Source organism: Podarcis pityusensis (assembly GCF_964106645.2).
Source record: "Podarcis pityusensis genome assembly, chromosome: 1".
NCBI classification, from domain to species: Eukaryota; Metazoa; Chordata; class Lepidosauria; order Squamata; family Lacertidae; genus Podarcis; species Podarcis pityusensis.
In genome coordinates this window covers 19820540-19841152 of record NC_138028.1, presented here as the reverse complement: position 1 = coordinate 19841152, position 20613 = coordinate 19820540, and the positions used below count along the sequence as shown (strand labels likewise).

General features: G+C 38.3%; 1 protein-coding gene across 3 annotated transcripts in view; it reads left to right on the top strand.

The window, feature by feature from the left end:
* Positions 1-20613, top strand: part of PAPOLA (poly(A) polymerase alpha) — a 52690-nt gene that overhangs the window by 13639 nt on the left and 18438 nt on the right. For 2 of the 3 annotated variants that reach the window (XM_080972732.1, XM_080972731.1), the window contains exons 3-12: positions 1580-1646; positions 2130-2211; positions 10000-10109; positions 10419-10472; positions 13985-14096; positions 15098-15187; positions 15286-15424; positions 16897-16969; positions 18571-18691; positions 19725-19809. In XM_080972732.1, the coding sequence (XP_080828858.1) occupies positions 1580-1646; positions 2130-2211; positions 10000-10109; positions 10419-10472; positions 13985-14096; positions 15098-15187; positions 15286-15424; positions 16897-16969; positions 18571-18691; positions 19725-19809 (933 nt within the window). Of the gene's footprint in view, positions 1-1579; positions 1647-2129; positions 2212-9999; positions 10110-10418; positions 10473-13984; positions 14097-15097; positions 15188-15285; positions 15425-16896; positions 16970-17608; positions 17946-18570; positions 18692-19724; positions 19810-20613 lie in introns of those variants that run through there. The other variant, XM_080972733.1, reaches the window with a different exon arrangement.

Here is a 20613-nt window from a genome sequence, read left to right as displayed (position 1 = left end):
TATATATTGTACTTCCGAAAGTCTCAAATACCCAAGTGTGCTTTTATTTCCCTCTTGTTTCTCAGTGTCACATTTTGGTTACAATTCTAACAGCGTTCACCACCTGAGTTTACTAGTAAAAGAAATAATATACAACTACAGTGGTGCCTCGCAAGACGAAATTAATTCGTTCCGTGAGTTTTTTCGTCTTGCGGTTTTTTTCGTCTTGCGAAGCACGGTGTCGGAAAAGTTTTGGAAAAGCTTCAAAAATCACCAAAGTCTTCAAAAACCTCAAAAAAGGCTACCACACCACGTGCTATGAGTTGCTCCTCAAAGTCAAGTTGCAACTGTATTAACGGTTTTAAGAAAAAGGAAACAAACTTGCAAGACGTTTCCGTCTTGCGAAGCAAGCCCATAGGGAAAATCGTCTTGCGAAGCAACTCAAAAAACGAAAAACCCTTTCGTTTTGCGAGTTTTCCATCTTGCGAGGCATTCGTCTTGCGAGGTACCACTGTATTGACTTGGGAATGGGAAAGAATAGAGCATTAAAAAATGATGCAGTTGTGTGAAATTTTATAAATGAAATCTTAACTGTATCTAGTAATTTTGGTTTGGGGGTTCTTGTATGCTCTTCTCACTCAGTAGCAGTTACAAAATTGGGGAACTGTTGAGTATTTATCAAAATTCCAGACAGGTGTTTTGTCTTTATAGTAAAGATAAAATACTGCAAGACTTTGAGCTGTATAAGGTGCTGAATTTTGCTGTTTAAGTTAATGTTTGGAGGAAGGCATTATTTTGTGAACAGACCATATCAGGTATGTCCCGTCCTGTCATTGTCCCCTCCTGCCCAGTCTGCCAGCATATGATGGGGTAGAAAAGGAAGCCTTAGTAATTTGGAACCCTTGTCTTCCAAATACTATTTGGTCAGTATTGTAGCTTACTCTAGCCACTAAGCTAGTGTAGGCAGTGCCTTTAGCTTCTTGGATTTGTGCATGGAACCCGGCTATAAAAGTAGGTGCCAAATATTCCACGGATGAAAATACTTTCCTCCAAATATCTATTAAATTATAATTTGAAATAGTGGTTTAATTGATAAAGTTTTGAAAGACCTGGTTCAAATACTAGCTCAACTATGACACACTTTTGTTGACCTTGGGCCACTTATCTCAGCTAATCTGCTTTGCAAGTAGAATGCCAAAAGGCCCCTGTTATTGTGTCTTTAACTCAGTTTGTTCTGCATCTGTTAGCTGCTGGTGGTTATCTCCATTTCTTGGAAAGCTTCACTGGTGGGTTTCTGCAGCTCAAGCTGCTGTGAAAGGCACAAGAACAGGTTAGGCCATTTTTTTCTGGTTGCCATCCTTGTTGGGCAGCTGCTTTGAGGAATATATGTGATCATGTATGCCTCACCCTATTCCTTTGAGAAATGGTGGGATATAAATTAAATAAAATCAATAATTTCTGGATTAGCTTTGACAAATTACTTGAAACATTCTCCAGCTCCTCTGCTACACTCTTAGTTCCCTTTTCTGTGATAGGGAGTTTAAGTGCCTTAACCCAGTTTCTTCATTGTGTGTAATTTATTAATGTGTTCCATCAACAGAATTCTAATTTTGGGGAAACTAAATAACCTAGTAAAGGAATGGATACGGGAAATCAGTGAAATTAAGGTATGAATTTCTTTATTCATGTAGATGTACATTAAGACTTGTATCTTTAGCTGCTGCAGAATGTTAAAGCCACTGCATTTGGCATTTAGCAATTGACATCAGTGGGAGAAAGATTATTTTATTTGTGATCCTTTAACACAGTCTTGCATACATCGATACTTAGCTGTTAAGCAGCCAAATATGATGTTTAATTAGATTTGTAGAATATGCAGTTTAATGAGTGTCTGCTGCATCAAGCTTAAGCAACTGACTGTTTCTGTTGATAAAACTAGCAGGATGCTATAGTGTGACAGCAAATTCTCATAGTGGCTTAGCAATGATAACTAGCTAACTTTCTGCCCTTACCTCTTATCAGTGTGCCACAACTGAAATAAGCTCCTATCAGTAAGCTTGAAGCCAGCATCTAGGGTTTGAAGTGTGCTGCTATTTCACTGGTTCTGCATTGCTTATAAAAATTCAAATCCTGTGTTTGCTCCCTTTTAGAATCTTCCACAGTCTGTAATAGAAAACGTTGGAGGGAAAATTTTTACATTTGGATCATATAGATTAGGTGTACATACAAAAGGTAATGTGTCCCTAATATGTACCTAATATTTTATACATTTATAAAATATGTTTGCTTAGTGCCTAGTTGGTAGCCAATAGAAGTATAAAAATTCACTAAAGATTCACTATAAAACCTTTTACGATTCTGCTGCAAGTGACATCAATGACTGGCTTGGAGAGGAGACTTGCCCTCACACAAACATGTGATTAGGAAAGGATGATCGCTAAGGACTGTACCATAGCAGTCATAGCAACAACTGGATTCTGTGACTAGCCATACCTCCAAAGCACAATGGTCTCGTAGGTAGTTCTGTCTACACCATTTAATGTGATTCCATTAAAATTAATTATTTTAATGTGATTACATTGAAATAAATTATGGTTTTTGCACCACCACAGTTCAGTAGAATGCCACTCCTGAAATGCAGTCCTAGGACAGCAAAAGGAGCTCATCTTAAGATGAGGGAATGTTCCTCCACAGTTGGATACATTTTGATAGCAACTCGTTTGTGTTTGTGGGGGGCTACTATAAGTTCTGGTATAATATTAGATACGTTTTTAATTTTTTTTTTTTTTTTAAAGCAATTTATTAAATTTTACAATAAAAATAGACATAATAAACAATGTAACATCGATCTTAACATATTTTCACATTTTCTTTGGACTTCCTCACACCTCCCGCTCCCATTTTCATCGTTAAAACATTTTGTCAGCAATTTATCATCTTGTTTAAATTCTTATATCCCTTCTATATTTCATAATCATATAATTCTCAAAAGGAGCTAATTTTTCACAGTCTTACTTATTTTCTTAAAAAAGCTTCTGAATTTAGTGGTGCTCAGTTGTTTTAGTCTAGCATCTTATTTAGCATTCACTCAAATTACAATACTTTTGTAAATAGTTCTTAAATTTCTTCCAGTCCTCCTCAATCCTCTCTTCTCCCAGGTCACGGATTCTGCCGGTCATTTCAGCCAGTTCCATGTAGTCTATCAGTTGTATCTGCCATTCTTCCAGTGTGGGTAGATCTTGGGTTTTCCAATGTTTTGCGAGAAGTATCCTTGCTGCTGTTGTTGCATACATAAAGAATGTCTGGTCCTTCTTTACCACCCCTTGGCCGACAATACCCAAAAGGAAAGCCTCTGGTTTCTTAGTGAAGGTATATTTAAATACCTTTTTCAGTTCATTATAGATCATTTCCCAGAACGCCTTCACTTTAGGGCAAGTCCACCAGAGGTGGAAGAACGTTCCCTCGCACTCTTTGCATTTCCAACACTTATTATCAGACAGGTGGTAAATTTTAGCAAGTTTGACTGGGGTCATGTACCATCTATAAATCATTTTCATTACATTTTCTTTCAGGGCGTTACATGCAGTAAATTTCAGTCCATTATTCCACAACCTCTCCCAGTCCTCAAACATGATATTATGCCCAATGTCCTGTGCCCACCTTATCATAGCCGATTTAACCGTTTCGTCTTGTGTATTCCATTTCAACAGCAAGTTATACATCCTTGAAAGTACCTTAATCTTTGGTTCTAACAATTCTGTTTCTAGTTTCGATTTCTCCACCTGGAACCCTAATTTCTTATCATTTTTAAAAACTTCTTTGATCTGAGCGTAATGTAACCAGTCTCGCACTTTGTCTTTCATTTTCTCTAGACTCTGCAATTTCCATTTGTCTCCATCCTTTTCTAATATTTCCCAATATTTTGGCCATTTAGCCTCCATATTGGGTCTTTTTCGGGCCTTGGCTTCCAAAGGTGAAAGCCACCTTGGTGTTTTATTTTCCAGCAAGTCTTTATATTTTGACCAGACATTAAACAATGATTTTCTGACAATATGGTTCTTAAAGGCCTTATTTGCTTTAACCTTGTCATACCATAAATATGCATGCCATCCAAAGGTATTGTTAAACCCCTCCAAATCCAGCACATCAGTGTCTTCAAGAAGTAGCCAGTCTTTTAGCCAGCAGAACGCTGCGGCTTCGTAATACAACTTTAAGTCTGGCAGGGCAAAGCCCCCTCTTTGTTTTGCATCGGTTAATATTTTAAACTTAATTCTGGGCTTTTTGCCCTGCCAGACAAACTTGGAAATGTCTCTCTGCCACTTCTGAAAGCACTCCGTTTTGTCCAAAACCTGAAGTGTTTGAAATAAAAACAACATCCTTGGCAATACATTCATCTTAATAGCAGCAATTCGGCCTAACAAAGAAAGTTTCAATTTTGTCCAACTATCTAGGTCTCTCTTGATTTCTGTCCAACATTTTTCATAATTGTCCTTAAATAGACCTAGATTTTTTGCTGTTATGTTTACCCCTAGGTATTTCACTTTTTTCACCACATTAAGTTCCATCTCATTCTGAAACCGTTCTGACTCTGTATTAGTCAAGTTTTTCCCCAAAACCTTAGTTTTCTGTTTATTTAATTTAAATCCAGCCACCCGACCAAAGTCATTAATCAGTTGTAATACTCTTTTCGTACTGGGCTCTGGCTTCTGCAAGGTCAAAACCAGGTCATCTGCAAAAGCTTTTAATTTATATTGTTTCTGACCGACCTGAATTCCTTCCACCAACTGATCCCTTCTAATCATGTTCAATAGCACTTCCAGAACCGAAATAAATAACAAAGGGGAAATAGGGCAACCTTGTCGTGTCCCTTTTTCAATTTTAAACTCTTCCGTAACCACATTATTAACTATCAGTTTAGCTTTCTGTTCTGAATATATCGCCTCAATCCCATTTTCAAAACCCCGTCCCACTCCCATCTCTTTTAAATTTCCCATCATAAATTTCCAGGAGATATTGTCAAAGGCCTTCTCCGCATCTATAAAAATTAAAACTGCTTTTGTATTTATATCTGTTTGCAGAAGTTCCAAAATGTCAATAATGTTCCTTGTATTAGCAAACAGATGTCTTCCTGGGAGAAAGCCAGCCTGGTCCTTATGAATTACTTCATTTAAAACTTTTTTAAATCTATTTGCCAAAATGTCTGCAAATATTTTGTAATCCACATTTAAGAGAGAGATGGGACGGTAGTTCTTAAGTTGTGTCTTTTCAGCTTCCGACTTTGGTATTAATGTGATAAATGTTTCCTTCCACGACTCCGGTGCCCTCCTCCCCTCCATAATTTCATTGCTGACCTCCATCAAAGGTTGTATCAAATAGTCTTTCAATGTCTTATAGTACTTGGAGGTCAGCCCATCTGGTCCTGGAGATTTGCCAAGTTGCATGTTCTGGATAGCTTGTTCGATCTCCTGTCGTGTTATTTTAGAATTCAGGATTGTCCTATTTTCTTGTGACAATTTAGATAATCCGTTTTTTGCCAAAAATTGTTTAATCTCAACATCATCTTGCGGCCCTTGGGTGTATAATTTTTTGAAGTATCTCTGGAAACACTTTCTAATGTCCACCGGATTCTGGATGTTTTTTCCATCAACCTCTAAGTTTGTAACAGTGTTTAATCTTTGTCTTCTCTTCAACTGCCAAGCTAGCAGTTTTCCACATTTATTCGCCGACTCAAACGTTTTTTGTTTCATTAATTTAACCTTCCATTCAATTTCCTGATTTATCAGCTTAGAATATTGTGTTTGATAAAGTTTAATTTCTCTCAGAGTTGGCTGTGACTTCGGATTCACTCTTAATTTCTTCTCTAATTCTTTTATTTTATCCAAGATCTTATCTTTTTTCTCATTATGTGTTCTTTTCTTCACTGCATTCTGTTGTATCAAGAATCCCCTCATTACAGCTTTGCTTGCGTCCCAGATTATTCTTTTTTCCACCATATTATTCATGTTTATCTCAAAATAGTCCTTCAAAACTTTTTGGGCTTCTTGGTAATTTCCTGATCTCTAAACAAATTGTCATTCATCTTCCATCTAAAGGATCCAGTTGGTAATAGTGTCATATCCATCTTTACTGCATTGTGGTCAGAGCAGGTCTTTGGGCAGATTTCCACTTTTCTAACCTTAGGTGCCAGGCCTCTAGAAATCCATATTTGGTCGATTCTTGTCCAGGTCAGTTGGGCTTCAGAAAAGAATGTTCCCTCTCTTCCTAGTGGGTTCTTTGTCCTCCAAATGTCAATCAAGTCCATATTGTCAGTCATTTCAAAAAAGGTTTTAGGTAGTCTGCCGTCTTTTGTAACATTTTGACTTTGTGACTTGTCCATGTTAGTTGATACGACCCCGTTCATATCTCCCATCATTATGATGTTGTTGTAGTCTAGATAATCCAGCATTGTCTCCTGCAACTTCTTGTAAAATTCCGATTTCCCTTCATTAGGTGCATAAATTCCTAATATCAGCAGTTTCTCTCCTTGATATTGTATCTCAATGGCCAAAATTCTTCCATGTTCATCTTTAAATAGGAATTTAGGTGACAGGCTCTCTTTTGCATATATCACTACGCCTCTCTTCTTAACTTTGTCCGAAGATACAAATTCCTGGCCCAATCTTTTATTTATTAACACTTTTCTGTGGAGCCTCGTCACATGTGTTTCTTGTAAACAAATAATGTCCAATTGTTCTTTTTTTAATATATGAAATATTTTCTTCCTTTTTTCCGGAATGTTACAGCCATTAATATTCCAGCTCAACAGTTGCAGAGACATCCTGAATTATCTGGTTATTTTTCAAGGGGTGGTATCTTCTCAGGGACTTCAGGTTCCACAGATGCTGATGTTGGTATTGGCGTTGCCTCAGGCCCAGAAGGTAGTTCAATTCTTTTTTGAAGGTCCTCTCCGTGTGTAGACAGGAATTTGTCTCTCTCTTCCAGTGTTCTAACTTTAACCTTTCTCCCTCTAAAGGTAAAAGATAATCCTTGAGGAAATTCCCACCTAAATGGAATTGCGTTGCTCCTTAGTAGTTTAACAAGTTCAGAATAGGCGGTTCTAAGGTCAAGCAGTAGTCTTGGGATATCTTTATAAATTTCAATTCTTCTATCCAACACCTCCAGTGATTTTACAAAGTGTAGTCCCAGAATCTTATCCCTTTCCTCCTTTGATCTCAATGTTATCAAACAGTCTCTGGGCCTCTCCTTCTTTATGAATCTTCCAAGTCTGAAAGCTGACACAATTTTAAAGTCCTTTTCTTCCAAGTTCCAGAACTTGGAGAATTCTTTAGTCAAAAACTCAGTTAGATTTCCTTCTTCTGCCTCTTGTAGTGATCTAATCCTTAAGTTATTCTCACGGTTTCGCAGTTCTATCATCGAGAGATAAATCTGGTGTTCCCCAACTTGTTTAGTGAGTGGTCTTACCTCTTGCTCTAAATTTTCAAATCTTTGTCTGGTGTCCTCAGTCAATTTCCGATTTTCTGCTGAGGCCTCCGTTAGCTGTCCAATTGCTTGTGCATTCTGTGTCACTTGTGTGGTTAATTTATTTAAACATTCTGTATTTTTATCAATCTTTGCTGATTGGGCATCTGCTTTCTTGTCCAAAGCTTCCAATTTTTCAAAGATTTTATCTAGTATAGAAGCAGATGCTCCTGAGGCCATATCTTCCAATTGTAACTGCTCTGCTTCGCCCTCACCCTCCACTTCTGAGGGCAAAGCAGGCACAGATGATCTGCGTGTCTGTAAGGCTGAGGTTAGAGTTGTTAGAGTTGTTTGTTTAGCTCTCCCTCTTTTTCTTGTGCCACTCATTCCAACGTTATCTGTCAGTCAAGGTCACACTGAGTTGTTCCCATGGGAATGGAAAGGTCCAGAGCAAGCAAACAGCAAGGGAATCGAAAGTAAAAAGTGTATGTAAAATCACTGTTATAATCCAATCCTCTAGAGGGAGCTTAATCTATCTTTCAGAGTCTAAATTAATGTCCAAGAACCTTCAGATACAAATACTTAGCAGAGTTTATAAATGATTACCTTGTTGCAGACAGTGCTTATTTATCTCCAAAAAGAATGTTTCAAATTTAAAAGGTATCAATACCCTCAGATTGTTTCCAGTTCCAATATACAGTATCCAAATCTGCAGTACTGACAGCTCCCTTAGTACTCAGGCAGCTCCTGACTCTGGGTTTCACTTTTAAATTTGTAATCCAATAAGAGGAGGAAAGTCAAGTACAAATAGAAATCCCAAATCTTTAACTTGAAGTCTTTACTTTAAAATGCAAGTTCAAATAGATGCTTAGATCTGTAAGACTTAGAGTCTCTTTCTTTCAGCCTCCACTCCTCCAGCTGATTGCTTTTTTTCAAGTTCAATGGCTGCGGAAGACGGACTTCCTGCTTCCACGTCTCTCCGCTCACAGCCAAGTTCAAGCCAATTTAAGTTTCCCTTTTAAAGTCTCAAATTTCGAGTGATTCAGTCTTTTACTCACAAATTAGTTGCTTTTTCATCCGGATCCGTAATTTGGCAGGAAAAGGGATCAGCGCTCACCGACAGCAGCAGCGCGGCTTCGCTCCTCAGGCTGCGAAACAGCTCACAGCGCCGCAACCCCCCTCCGTGCTCCGGAGCCCCTTACGGGGTTCCTTCTGCACTTGGAGGGTCGCTCTAGGCGCCCACCGAGCCTCAAGACCCCAGGCTCTTGCCGCCTGGGGTTTTCCGATGTGGGTCTCCGCTTCGCCGTAGCGGACGACCCGTTGCCTGCGGAGCCTCCTCTCCCGTTCAGAAGAGGACCGCCATTGCCGTTCGCGCCGCCCCCGGAAGTCGATACGTTTTTAAAATGAACTTAGAATGAATTAAATTCTGATTAAATATTAAAAGCCTCTGCAGACACACAGAAACTGCTAGGATCTGATGCTAAAATAAAAGTATGCCGGGACCTGACACTTGATGTTGGCAGAGTAGGTGTTGGTATTAATGCAACAGAGCTCTCTGCCCTTCCACAGCACACCTGCGCCTTGCAAGGCAATGAGATTAAAAGTACATTTCTGCCTTGTGTAGTTCAGGCCAATCAGAACTACAGAGGATGGTACTGTCCTTCAGTATATGTTATTGTTTGTCAGGAGCAGAGTTGGGGCTGCCTTTTCTTGGTGGCCACTGTATACTTTATGTAATCTTTAGTTGTTTGGTACACTAATGAATTTATTAGCATTCATGTTTAATTCAATATGGCCTAATTGCCACTCTATAATAAAAATATCCTCAACCAGTGTCTGCTGCAGGCAGGTAATAAATTAAGAGTGAGGAGATATGAGAGTTTTTAACTTGCATGCTGTGCTACCTCTGGTATAGATAAGAAGCCTAGCATTGAAGCGCCATTTTAGTTTCATATAAACTATTGAAAATTGTGAACTATATTTGCTTATATTAAAAAAACACTGCTGCTTTCCAAAAGTAGCTCCAGTGCAAAACAATAAGTCAACTAAGTTAAATTGAGCCTCGTTTTAACTTATATTTCCATTATCAATTATATCTTTGTAAGTTGAGGATTATACTTGTGGTGGTTGATTTCAAATGGTAGATTTCTTGAAGTGGAAGCTGCTGTACATACTGAGTGAAAGAATGTACAGTCGTACCTTGGTTGACAAACGGAATCTGTTTGAATTCTGAAACCATTCAAAAACCAAGGTGCGGCTTCTGATTGGCTGCAGGAGCTTCCTGCACTCAATCGGAAGCCACATCGGACGTTAGGTTCCAAAGAATGTTCGCAAACCGGAACACTCACTCCCAGGTTTGCAGCATTCGGGAGCCAAAATGTTCGAGTTGCAAGGCGTTCCTCAACCAAGGTATGACTGTATTTCAATATATTACCATTTTTAAGTGCAGTATTTGAAAGAATCCTGCAATAATTTCTGTTCAAAACGATACCATTGCACTGTTGCCTCTTTTCTGGTAGGCTTTATGTGGTAACTAACTCTGTTTATTCACACTTCTTTTAGGTGCTGATATTGATGCATTGTGTGTTGCACCAAGGCATGTTGACAGGAGTGATTTTTTCACCTCGTTTTATGAAAAACTGAAACTACAGGAAGAAGTAAAAGACCTACGGGTATGTGAATTACGCTATCTAAAGAAAGACATAAGTTCCCAAAATGTTACGATAATTGTACATTAAGAACTGAGTTGATTATAGGCTGTTTTAAATAAGCATAATGTTTCAGTGATGTTGGAAGGTTATTGTAATATCTATTTCTATATTGGAATCCAATTTCTGATAGAATTGCTTGCTGTTGTATATTCTGGTTGACGTAGAATTAGAGTTGAATGGAATAAAAAAGCTATCCTAGCCAGGCCCTTAAATACTTCCTGTTGAAGATCAGGTATGAGTACTAGTCATTGTAAAATATTTATTTTTCAGGCTGTTGAAGAAGCATTTGTTCCTGTTATCAAACTGTGTTTTGATGGAATAGAGGTAAGAGTAATTAAAACAGCTTTTGCACCACCATCTGTTCACATAGTCCACCATCTAGTCACATAGTCCACACTGAGGCCATTCTCACATGGAAGTTATTTGTATGAACAGTTGTTTCCTTTTAAGGGACATATACCTTGCAACGGTAACTTGTTTTTTAGTGACTGCTCAAAAAATGCTACTTTAGTCTTGGAAATTGTGGCATCCATTTCATTTTTTTTTTTTAATGATATTTATTGAAAATTTTTAGAATTACAAAAGAGAACAAAGCAGAAAAAGAGAAAGAAAAAACAAACCACATCAAACAATACAAATTCAAAAAACAAAAATACACCACAAACACTCAAAAACAAATCCATCATTCTCAAATCCTCAACTGTCATTACCTTCTTTCTTTGACCTCCTCCTCCTCCCTTTTTTTGTATCCTAGTTGTTAATTGTCGCAGCAAATCCTTTCCATATTTCATAATATTCTGCCATTACATTACCTTAATCTATTTTAATCTTATCTTACTATAAAGAACCTTAAAGCTTAAAACTTAAATCTTATTTTTACCAACTTCTCATAACCGTAATATTCTTACATAATTCTTTAAACATTTTTGCTAAAGCCAAGTAATTTCGTTCCAACATTCTTCTAACATTCATCAATTTTATAAAACAATCCTAGTAGTAAAAAAAAGAAATGAAAACAATCCAATCTTCATCCAGCGTCCCTTCCTCCTGGTCCCGGGTTTTGTCAGTCCTTATTATCCCATCGATCTAGCGCATTAACCTGGTAACCTTGTATCCGAGGCCCTTAAGTCTCTTCCATGTCCCTTCCGCAGCTCTTCTTCATATTTATAACTGTATTTTCCTTTGTCTCCTGCTCCTTTCACTCGTGGGAACTCCAGTTTAACAATGTTTTTGACCCTTCTCGACAAATCAGCCCCTTTTCCATAGTCCACACTAAACTCCATGTGGTATTTAAGAACATGTTTCAAAATCCCTCCAAAATTAAGAGCCCCCACAACCCCAAACATCTCACGGCCCATTGCCAGACTTGAAAGGTCCAAACATCCCTGCATAGGGGGGTCTATCCAACCCCCCATTTCCAAACCAAACCAAACTTTATCTTTCCAAATCTGGCTTTTTCCAAGTTCATTTGTCAAGTCCAAAAGCTCGTGTTCCTGCTGGGCCACAGCTCCCTTCATCTCTGGCGCCCAAGATTCAGCAACATCCTCTTCCCTCATCTGTTCTGTCAGGGCACACTCCTGATTTAATTCCTGGGTGGGCTCCATATAATTTCCCACTGCCTGTTCAAAATTTCTGATCGCATCAGTCATCAAGTCCGTCTTCTCATGTAGCTGTTCCAGTAGGGCATTTGTTTTACAGAAAGCACGCAACAGAGCTTCTGAATACATTGTCCTGCAAGGTCAGAAGTCTATTCCCACGATTGTAATCTGTAACAGCTGCAAGCTCCCTGGAGTTGGTTACAGTTTCACAGTCTCCCTCTAGGGGGAAAACTTCTATTTGTTCTTTCTTTTAAAGACAAGTCTAACAACAAAGTTTCCTTTTTTCAGATATTTTGTCAATATTTGTTCCTTTAAAATGCGAAGGGGCACAATGGAATCAATATTTCTCTTCTTATAGCTATCTGTCAAAAACATTTGTCTCTGGTCAATGAGCTTCAAAAAACGTCAGTCCAGACACCCCGCTCCAGGATCAGGACGGTGGAAAGTTACTTTACTTTACACTCACTTCTGCAGGTTTAAACAGTCCGAAAAAATTCCCCCCTCTTCTCCTGCTTCTGAAGGGGGGTTCAACAATTTTAAATGATGAAAGTTAATCTTTTACAAGCGATTTTCTGAGCTCTAGTTTGCCATGTCTTTGCTTTAATCTATCTACAAAGAAACGGAAGGCTGACTTCCTGTTTAGACCTTCCCGTTTCAGTGTCAAATTGAGGTAAACTTTTAAGTCCAATTTTCCTTTCTGCTCGCAAGTCCTTATTTAAAGTCCAATTGTCCGAAATTTAAGTACTCACGGGTGATTATTTTAGAAGCCAAATTGTCCCAGGAAAAAGGCAGCGCTCTCCGGCAACGGCTGTGCGGCTTCGCTCCACGGAAGAAGCAGTTGACTCTCAGCACCGCGCCACTTCCCCCTCTTCGCTCCGGAGCCCGTTAGTGGGTTCTTTTGCGGGTTGGGGGCGCTAAAGGTGCCCGCCGAGTCCCATGGTCACAGGCTTCATCCGCCTGTGATTTTTGAAAGGGTCCCTGTTTCGCCGTAGTAGAAAAGACCCGTTTTGCGTGGAGCTAGTCCCTCCAGATCAGAGGGAGTCTGCCATTGCCGATGGCGCCACCCCGGAAGTCGGAAATTGTGGCATCCATTTCAGAGTCTATTTCAGATATTATTGTGCAGCTTGAAGCAGTAAGATGCATAAAAATTGACCCCACTTGGAATAAAAGTGTCCAGACCCATCCACATATACAGTCCCCAGTACAGAAAGATGCTGTTGCCTGTAGCAGCTCATTCACAGTTCATTGCAGTCCCAAAACGTTTGCTTGGGGTCTATTGCCAAGCGTGAAATAATGTTACTGATTAAATGCATTCTTCCCATTGCTGCACACTAAAATGCTCCCCAATTTGTCAACAATATGTCTTACATGCTATGTAATACCTTTGTAAGAAAAAGATCATGCTGCAGTTAGCTGCTGCCTTTTGTGTTGTTGTTGCTGCTTCTGCTCCCCACCATTAGTCTCGTACATGCACAACAGGTCAAGGGAACTCCAGGGTTCAAGTGGGCAGCCTGGCCGAGTGAGCCGACAGGCAAATGGTCAAGTAGAGCAAGTGAGCAGACTGGCTTTCACACACTCCCTGTTGTCACTATTACCGTGATAGAGGATGAAAGTCTTTCTCTGCTTAGTCCATCGCCACCAGTAGGAAGTGTACATTTCAAAATGCATGATTGTTGGTGGCAGAGCATGGTGAAGGAGCGAAAGACTTTCCTCTTCTTTTCCCTTTTTTCTCTAAGTGATGACAGCAGCAGGACCTTAGGATTTGGGTGAGCTGCTAGAGGAGGGGAAGTTTGGAGCAAGCAGTGAAGGGATGAGGATTGGGCAATGCTGGGAGTAATGGGTAGGCAAGGGTGGGTTTGAAGGAGCTGGGAGCTTGGCAGGTGAAGTGTAATTGGAAGGAGGGCAGCAGTCCCGAGTTCATTAATATGATGCAAACTTGTGTCCTTGGCAAATCCTTACTTTACTATGAGGGGTAAATGAGGATTCTTTTTCTTCTGTCTCATAATTAATTATAAAGCAGTGGTGATGCAACAGTTTAAATTTGCATCCAGTGTCCAGAGAAGCAGGTGATCCTGAAATCACTGGCTATACAAACTGAGAAACTAAGCAGCACTGTCTCTACAAAGTACATTTTGTGGACTTTTTTTAAAAAAAAACCCAAACCAGTTCGTAGACTTAATGATTAGCATAACAATGGAATGATAACATACTTCACTTCTTTGTTCTTGCTTATTTTAGATTGATATATTGTTTGCCCGATTAGCACTTCAGACTATTCCTGAAGACCTAGACCTTCGAGATGATAGTCTTCTTAAAAATTTAGACATTAGATGCATACGAAGTCTTAATGGTAAGTTATAATTTCATTTGGTATTCTTTTTTATAATTGAGAAGGTAGCTTTTTTGAAACTTCATACCAATATTTTCTGTGGCAACAGAAGATACTGCATATTTCATTATCGCATAATAGTTGTTCAGCATACATTGATTAAAAGTGTAATAATTGTTAAAGTAGCTGTCAAAACACTGTTTAGAGGTAGTTTTAATGACATTGTTGCACACTGCAAGAATCTGAATTCTGCTGACCTTCCTTTGCAAAGATAATTAGTCTGTTCAATGTTAACCATAGACAGAATTAAGGTTGATTGATGTATAAGTGTGTGTGTGTTTTCCCATTCCTTAATATGGCTTAAGGCAAACATACATATCACTCTATGCAATTTCAGCTCTTAATTTTGTTCAGTTACAAAGTATCTGAATTTGTGCTTAAATCAGACAGTTCATTTAATCTGTTTGGGTTGTATCTAAGAGTTGTCACTCAGCTGTCAGAGAAATTGAGAGAAAAGCAATCTTGGGGATCCCCTGCACCCCCCTCTTCTTATATCTGTGTCCCTCCCAGTTCCACTGATGGAAGCCTTACTGTCAGCTAAGCAAAATGGCTAGATATAACCCTGTGTATCCCAGTCCCACAAACAATTTGAGATAACATAAAGTAGTGCAATAATTTGCAATGGGAGTCAAGCAAGGGCTTAACAAAGGCATAAATTCTCATTGATACGGAATGGTGGAGGTGCTTGATGTGACACAGAAATGCAGAATTGGCTGTAACTATGCCTTACTGTGACAATTGTATATGCTGAATTACCATCTTTCAGGTTATAGTATAGCACAATATTATATTGTGATCTTATAACCTTTATTGTGCATAGCTTTGTATTGGTTAGGCTAAAAAATAATTAGGCTAAAAAAGACCCCTCTTCTGAAAAAAGCAAAGTAATCCCAAAACTCTCCAGTTTTGTCTAATGTCTTTTCTTTAATATTAATGATGGAAAAATGGTTTCTGTTTTCTAGGTTGCAGAGTAACCGATGAAATTCTCCATCTAGTACCAAATATTGACAATTTCAGATTAACACTGAGAGCTATCAAACTATGGGCTAAACGTAAGTGGGGTTTTACAAAATGGATTTTTAAAAAATGCTTATTTCCAGTTGAATGAAAGTGACTAAAGTTGTCTTGTCTTTTATCTCTACAACAACAGGGCACAACATCTATTCCAATATACTAGGTTTCCTTGGTGGAGTTTCCTGGGCTATGCTAGTAGCAAGAACTTGCCAGCTTTATCCAAATGCAATAGCATCAACTCTTGTACATAAATTTTTCTTGGTATTTTCTAAATGGTATGTCTTTTTAGATTACACTAAAATAAAATTTATTATAGACCCTGAATTTTAGTGTTGTTTCTATGACATTCCTTCAGATGGTGTCAGGTTAACAAGTTTACTCATAGGAATATTAATCACCCTTCCGAGAAATTGCAAGACACTTGTCAGGTTTTATTTTATAGTCCTCGGTGCAAAACATCTACTTACATTATGTGAGGCACTTAAACACATGAGCTCTTGTGGAGCTCTGGCCTTTTTGTGTGGCTCTATCCATTTTAGGGCTAATTGAGCAAAGGGTCACAGACAGCATTCATACCTAGTCTGAACGGGTTGGTGTGTTAAAATGGGAACTCTTTAAGGTGAACAGCATTTGCCAGTTCATGTATGATGTGATTATGCTACATGTTTAGGGGAATATCTGGGATAAGTGAACTGCCTGTCTTCTAAAGCACAAAAAATATTTTGCGTAACTGGAATTATTTCCATATACAAGAATTAACAAATTTCTGCATGTGCTCTCATATAGAGATGAGATTTCAAATTAAAAGTGCAGAGTTCATTGCACAACACATGCTAGCTGCCCATAATCTGAAACCTTCTTGGAACCTTTGAAGATTTGATTTTTCTAATGTTAATTTGCTGAATTCAATTGATAGTAGCACCTTGGCTCATGTGCTGCTGCTGCATGGTTTCTCTAGGAAAAACTGATAAGTTTGGGGGAGCTGTGCCTGTAAGAATACTAAATTTAAAATGTACATTGCACCGATGCACTATTGGTACACAAGGTTTCAATAAATAATCCGGCTGTTCCAAATACTTCTAAGGCCTAAGACAAATGGGTAGCATAGTGTGTGTGGAGTATAATCTAGAGTGGCACTTCAAACTTGCAATAAGGTTAGCTTCTTAAAACGAATAACTTTTTATGGACAGAAGAGCTGACGCATTGAAGATACCATTTTTTAAAAAAATTAATACTGCCTATCAGTCCTAGGATCAGTTTGCACATAACACCAGTGTCCAAGTGTCAGGGGGTCTCTTAAGCAAAGACACAATTTATAGGGAGACATTCTACATGCATTTGCCAAATTATGTGGAGTGTCCATACTATTGGTATCTTGCTGCTGTCTGTTGTTACCCATCCTGAACATGAGGAATGAGATGGATTCCAAATATTCAAATAATGTTCCCCATAAATATTTCTAGCATAACAATAGCCCTAAAGAAGTATGCTCTAAAGGTGTATCCATTTGAAGATGAATGGCTAAAAACCAAACCTTAAGCATTTGTCAGTTAAGTGCTATGAAAGTTGTTTGAAGGGAATAAAACAAAATCCATTCCTTAAGAAAGCTGGTTAGGCAGTTTTCTTTGAAAAAAGCTTCGTCTGATTCTGCGTCTGGTGTATAAAATGAAGGCTCACATTCAAACATGCTTGCTTGTTGTTATAAATAAGTGCTTTTCTTACTCAGTGCTACAATCTCTCTAAACAGGGAATGGCCAAATCCAGTGCTATTGAAACAGCCAGAAGAATGCAATCTTAATTTGCCTGTATGGGACCCAAGGGTTAGTGTATTATTTTTTCCCCCTATAAGATCAAACTGCTTAAAACAAATTGCTTAAGCCCTAAGGAATCTACCTTTGTTACAAATACAAATACTGGTTAGTTTTACTTTCTCTGTAAAATGTAGGCTGTCACTTAATTTTGTCCCAAGTTTTTACTTGAAGCCTTCTCCTCCCCCCACCCCCGTTTTTGGCCTCGGGATTTCTCTTTTTTGCTGTAAAATTCCCCAAATGCAGTCTTAAAAATGTGAATACAGTGGTAACTCCGGTTGCGGACAGGATCCGTTCCAGAGATCCGGTCGGATCCTGAGGTGCCTGCAACCTGAGGACCACTTCTGCACATGCGCAGACTGCTTCTGCACATGTGCGTGGGGCGAAACCCAGTAAAATACTTCCAGGTTTGCTGCGCACGCATCCCGAAGTTTATGTAACCAGAGGGTTACATAAACGGAGGTTCTACGGTATACTTAAATTGGGTATTGCATCCGTTTATTCACTCTATGATTTCTGTGATGACCATAGAAAGTTGGGCCAGTACTGTACACTTATGCCATAGGTGTCTACTCTGTAGGCAGGTGTTTATACTAAACCATGAATAGTAAGTAGCTTTTTTGCCATTAGTTTTTCCCATTTTTCCTTTAGAAAACTCAAGTTACTTTCACGGGACTCCCAGTAATCTTCTATCTGGCACTGATTAGGGCCACATCTCCTTAATTTCAGCAGTACTATAGGATTACTTGCACCTGGGCTCCTGCAAGAATTACACGTCATGTATTATAAAATAGGGTATTTTTCTCCCTATTGAATGTGGCTATCACAATCGAGTTCTGGGCTTGCTGAAACCCAGTTGGATATCAGAATTGTGACTACACAGTGCGTGGAATCGGAGCCTGTTGGTTGACCAACACAAGCAAAAATTGGTGTATATGAAGACTGTACAGTTCGTTTTCAATAAAAAGTTTACTTTAATAAAAGCCCACATCAGATGTTATGATTGTTTTTTGCCTTGTTATCCTTTGGCATATGAGCAGTATGTAACACAAGTCCTTTGTACTCCAGTAGCTAAAGAAAACCATGTAAGGAAATGGTAGGGTTTCAACTTAAAATAATTACAACTTTAAAAGTATTGACATGCATCTGCACATTTCCTTCCTTCATCAAACATACTGTTCTAAATAAAGGATATGTTAAACACATTTGATCCTGTTGGGTGCTTAGTTTTTTATTTTTACTTTTTTGAATTGGCCTCTTCATGACAATTAATATACTACAGGAAAAAAATGCACTACATATTTCAAAAGGGTTGCAAACCGTAGTGTGCCTGGTAATAAAGTTCTTCATGTATCAGTCAGGTATCACTCCAGTTTCATAATTATAGACAGGCTAGCATTCAGTAAAGGTGCAATTGGAAAACAGATAATTAAGTTTAATCTGCTCTTAAAAATATGTCACTTTTCCTGAGTTTGAAGTAGGCTGCCAGTATTAATTACCTCACGGACGTCACTAGTGGTATATAACATAGGGATTTTTTTTTCAGTGGACAGATCCACATTTTTTAACTTAAATGTGATTGAAGAAAACTGATTGGCTGTTATTATATGTAGGTAAACCCCAGTGATAGGTACCATCTTATGCCTATAATTACACCAGCATACCCCCAGCAGAACTCTACCTACAATGTGTCCGTTTCTACACGTATGGTGATGGTTGAAGAATTTAAGCAAGGTAAGGAATTCTGAACATCTATTCCTGAAAGAATGAAAATAACCCTCCTTAGATTTTGTGTGTGTTGATAGTTTGGATCCAGGCATTGTGCTAATGCTTATCTAGTAGCTTTTTCTAATTGTAAAAGCTTTTAGAAATAGCATTTCCAAACTAATTGGAAAGCAGCAATTCTTAAGTGTGGCTTCTTATCCAGCTTCAGCTTTTCTGGGTATTGCAGTAGCCCAGTACTCTCTTTGCTTACAGCAGCTGGAAATAAATATATGGTAGTTTGGAGATACTGGGGGAAAAATGGGTTCTTGGAAACTTGTTCCACTGGTAAAATGCTGGTCAGAAAGGACGCTTAAGACAGTTTTAGTACTTGGAAAGATGGTGTTGTATCTTAATTATTTTAGCCATAATTGAACACGATAAGCAAAACTTATTTAAACGCCACTTGCACATAGCCCGTATAAATGAGGTGTTTAAAAAACGTATTTATTTGTTTGCTGCCTTGGGCTCCTTTGGATGGAAGGGCTGGTAATAATTTGAATAAATAAGTAAATAGTTCAGTGATACCATTCATAATGTCCCAGGTTCAATTCCCACCACTTCCTATTTAAAATATATATATTTTTCCATTTGGAAATATCAAGGCAGAGAAAGAAGCTTTGGTCTGAAACTTTAAATAAACTGTAGTTTGTTATTTCTTAGTACAGAGTTGTATACCACCATCTAACTTAAATTATGAACAAACTTTCAAAATTATCTCCATATGGGGCAGGCTGATAGCTCAGGGATACAGCACTTTCTTTGCATGTAAAAGGTTCCAGGTTCACGATCTATCATTTCCAGGTGAGGCTGGAAAGCTTGGAGGGCTACTAGGCAGTCAGAGGTGACATTGCTGACCTAGGTAGGCTAATGGTCTGACTCATTTGGCTTTCATTGGGTAGCTGTATTTTCATTTATATGCTCTTAACTCCTTGTGTTCAGTAAACTGTTGTTCCGATGAAGAAAATAATATATGAAAAGGCTGAAATGTGTTTTTATAATTCAGGTCTTGCTATCACAGATGAAATTTTGCTGAGTAAGGCAGAGTGGTCCAAACTTTTTGAAGCTCCAAACTTCTTTCAAAAATACAAGTATGTATTTTATGGCATGAAAGATGTTTTATGAGTATTTTAACACTTTCACACTCATTTAAACTGGCTAACTTTACTAGCAATAGTTATAGTGGACAGATGTGATAACCCTGCTTTGCACGACATTGAACAAATTTTACCTAAATATGATGGGACATGTATGCATTTCATTTGAATGTAAGATATTTGTGGCTTCTAATCATTTACTAGTAAAACACTTTTTAAAAGTTACCCGCTAAATGCAAGCACTCTCTTCTGGAGGATTTGTTGAGACTTGCCAGGTATTTTAAGAGTTCCTAATAAGAAGAAAGCTTCTTGACTGTTTCTTGTATTTGGGTGAAAGTTGTAACATAGTTTATTTTATTTATTTTTAAACTTACCTTATTTGCCCTTGGTTAAAACTGGTCAGATGGCCACTCCAAGCTGAAACTTAAACATTTTCTGTATTGGGTGGTTATGTATTAATCTAAACAAAATGACAATGCAGCGTTTCACCCATTAAAAGAAGACTGATGATCATGATAATGCGTCTGTGTTTTGATTCCTCTAACTCTTTGCATTACAAATGCTAGAATCTTAAACAAATTTTGGGAGGCTAATCCACTTTGTGTCAAAATGGAAAATGAGCGTGCACACCTCTGGTATTCCAAGGAATATTGAAGATGTTTCTCTTAACACCTCATTTTGACAAAGTGGAAGGAATGCTAGGACTAATTTATCATGAAGTAAACCTTTCTTATCCATCAGTTATAAATGATATGAGTGTCTCAATTGTCATAGGTTTCTTAATTCAGGTGCTGCATA